The 1899-nt window shown below is 51.8% G+C and overlaps 1 protein-coding gene across 1 annotated transcript; it reads right to left on the reverse strand.

The window, feature by feature from the left end:
• Positions 1-768: 768 nt before the first annotated feature.
• Positions 769-1692, reverse strand: LOC120747881 (olfactory receptor 14J1-like). The gene has a single exon (XM_040053930.1). It carries the CDS (start codon positions 1690-1692, stop codon positions 769-771), a length of 924 nt encoding a protein of 307 aa, XP_039909864.1.
• Between the last annotated feature and the right edge of the window lie 207 nt (positions 1693-1899).

The raw sequence follows: 1899 nt of genomic DNA on the forward strand, positions 1-1899 counted from the left end.
CCAGAACAAAGACACAGCCCAGGCCCTGCTCGGCTGCTTCCTCAGGTCCATGCCAGGAGCTCTGGCTGTGCCAGGACACTGCTGTGTGCCCACCTTGCACACTCCCCCTCTGTCCCTGGGCATTGGGCTTTGCTTTGCTAGAATATTCCTGAAGCACATTCCTGACAGCAGCTCTAGAGGTAGAGCAAAGCCTTCCTGCCCTGCCCTCAGGAGATCCCTTTGCTGCTGGAGCTGCTGTGCTGGAGCCCAGCTGTGTCCCAGCAGTGCCCATGGCCTGTCCCTGCCTGTGGGCACAGCACGGACACGCAGCAGGACAGTGACCAAGCTGCCAGAGCACTCAGGCCTGACAGCCACAGCAGGGCTGGGAAGGAGAGGCTGGAGTTAGGAAGAGCAGATGTGGGAAGAGCCAGGGCCATTGTCCCTGGCTGTGCTGCTGTGCTGGGAGTCTCTTCCCTCCACCTCTGCTCACAGGCACTGCCCCTGCAGAGACAGAGAAGGGCAGAGGAAACATCTTGGACACACAGGGCAGAGCAGTGACTTGTTTTTATTTAAATGCAGCAGGAGCATTAAAATGTTTTGTGCTTCAAACAAAAGGTACAAATTTATGCAGAAATGATAAGAGAAATAATATAGTAGGTTATAAAAAATAATACAACAGAGGAAAAAGAATAAAAACAGTACCAATGAAAAAATAGATAAATAGGAAAAGAAAGGTTGAGGTTGTAAAGAAGTACATTCTGAATGCTCTGAATACATACTTCACTTTTTCTACAAAGATACAGCCATCATTTTCCTTAGGGCATCCTTGAGCTCCTGGTTCCTCAGGCTGTAGATGAGGGGGTTCAGGGCTGGAGGCACCACCGAGTACAGAACTGACAGTGCCAGATCCAGAGATGGGGAGGAGATGGAAGGGGGCTTCAGGTAGGCAAATGTGCCAGTGCTGAGGAACAGGGAGACCACGACCAGATGAGGGAGGCAGGTGGAAAAGGCTTTGTGCCGTCCCTGCAGAGAGGGGATCCTCAGCACGGCCCTGAAGATCTGCACATACGAGAAAACAATGAACACAAAACAACCAAGATATAAACAGATGGAAAATAAAAGAAGCCCAAGTTCCCTGAGTTTGGAGTGTGAGCAGGAGAGCTTGAGGATATGTGGTATTTCACAGAAGAACTGACCCAGGGCATTGCCCTGGCATAGGGGCAGGGAAAATGTATTGGCCGTGTGCAGCAGAGCATTGAGAAAGGCACTGGCCCAGGCAGCTGCTGCCATGTGGGCACAAGCTCTGCTGCCCAGGAGGGTCCCGTAGTGCAGGGGTTTGCAGATGGACACGTAGCGGTCGTAGCACATGATGGTCAGGAGGGAAAATTCTGATGTAATGAAAAAGGCAAAGAAAAACACCTGAGCAGCACATCCTGTGTAGGAGATGTTCCTGGTGTCCCAGAGGGAATTGTGCATGGCTTTGGGGACAGTGGTGAGGATGGAGCCCAGGTCAGTGAGGGCCAGGTTGAGCAGGAAGAAGAACATGGGCGTGTGCAGGAGGTGGCCGCAGGCTACGGCGCTGATGATGAGGCCGTTGGCCAGGAGGGCAGCCAGGGAGATGCCCAGGAAGAGGCAGAAGTGCAGGAGCTGCAGCTGCCGCGTGTCTGCCAATGGCAGCAGGAGGAAGTGGCTGATGGAGCTGCTGTTGGACATTTGCTGTGTCTGGCTGTTTCTCCCTCTAATTCACAATGGACACACCTAAAAAATTCTTGCAAAACAAAGTGGATTTTTTTAAAGGCTACAATTTCAAAGTTATTTTTTCTAAACCCTTCTCTCTTTTCCTCTGAAGCTGGACAGGGACACATTCCAAGGGCTGGTTTGGTTAACTGCTGGCTGGAGTTTTGCCGACTGGGAGCTGCT

This window comes from Hirundo rustica, unplaced genomic scaffold, assembly GCF_015227805.2.
Source record: "Hirundo rustica isolate bHirRus1 unplaced genomic scaffold, bHirRus1.pri.v3 scaffold_260_arrow_ctg1, whole genome shotgun sequence".
NCBI lineage: Eukaryota > Metazoa > Chordata > Aves > Passeriformes > Hirundinidae > Hirundo > Hirundo rustica.

Bases quoted from the DNA above. Each gene is read 5' to 3' on its own strand.
- LOC120747881 (XM_040053930.1), bottom strand. From the start codon at position 1,692: ATGTCCAACAGCAGCTCCATCAGCCACTTCCTCCTGCTGCCATTGGCA.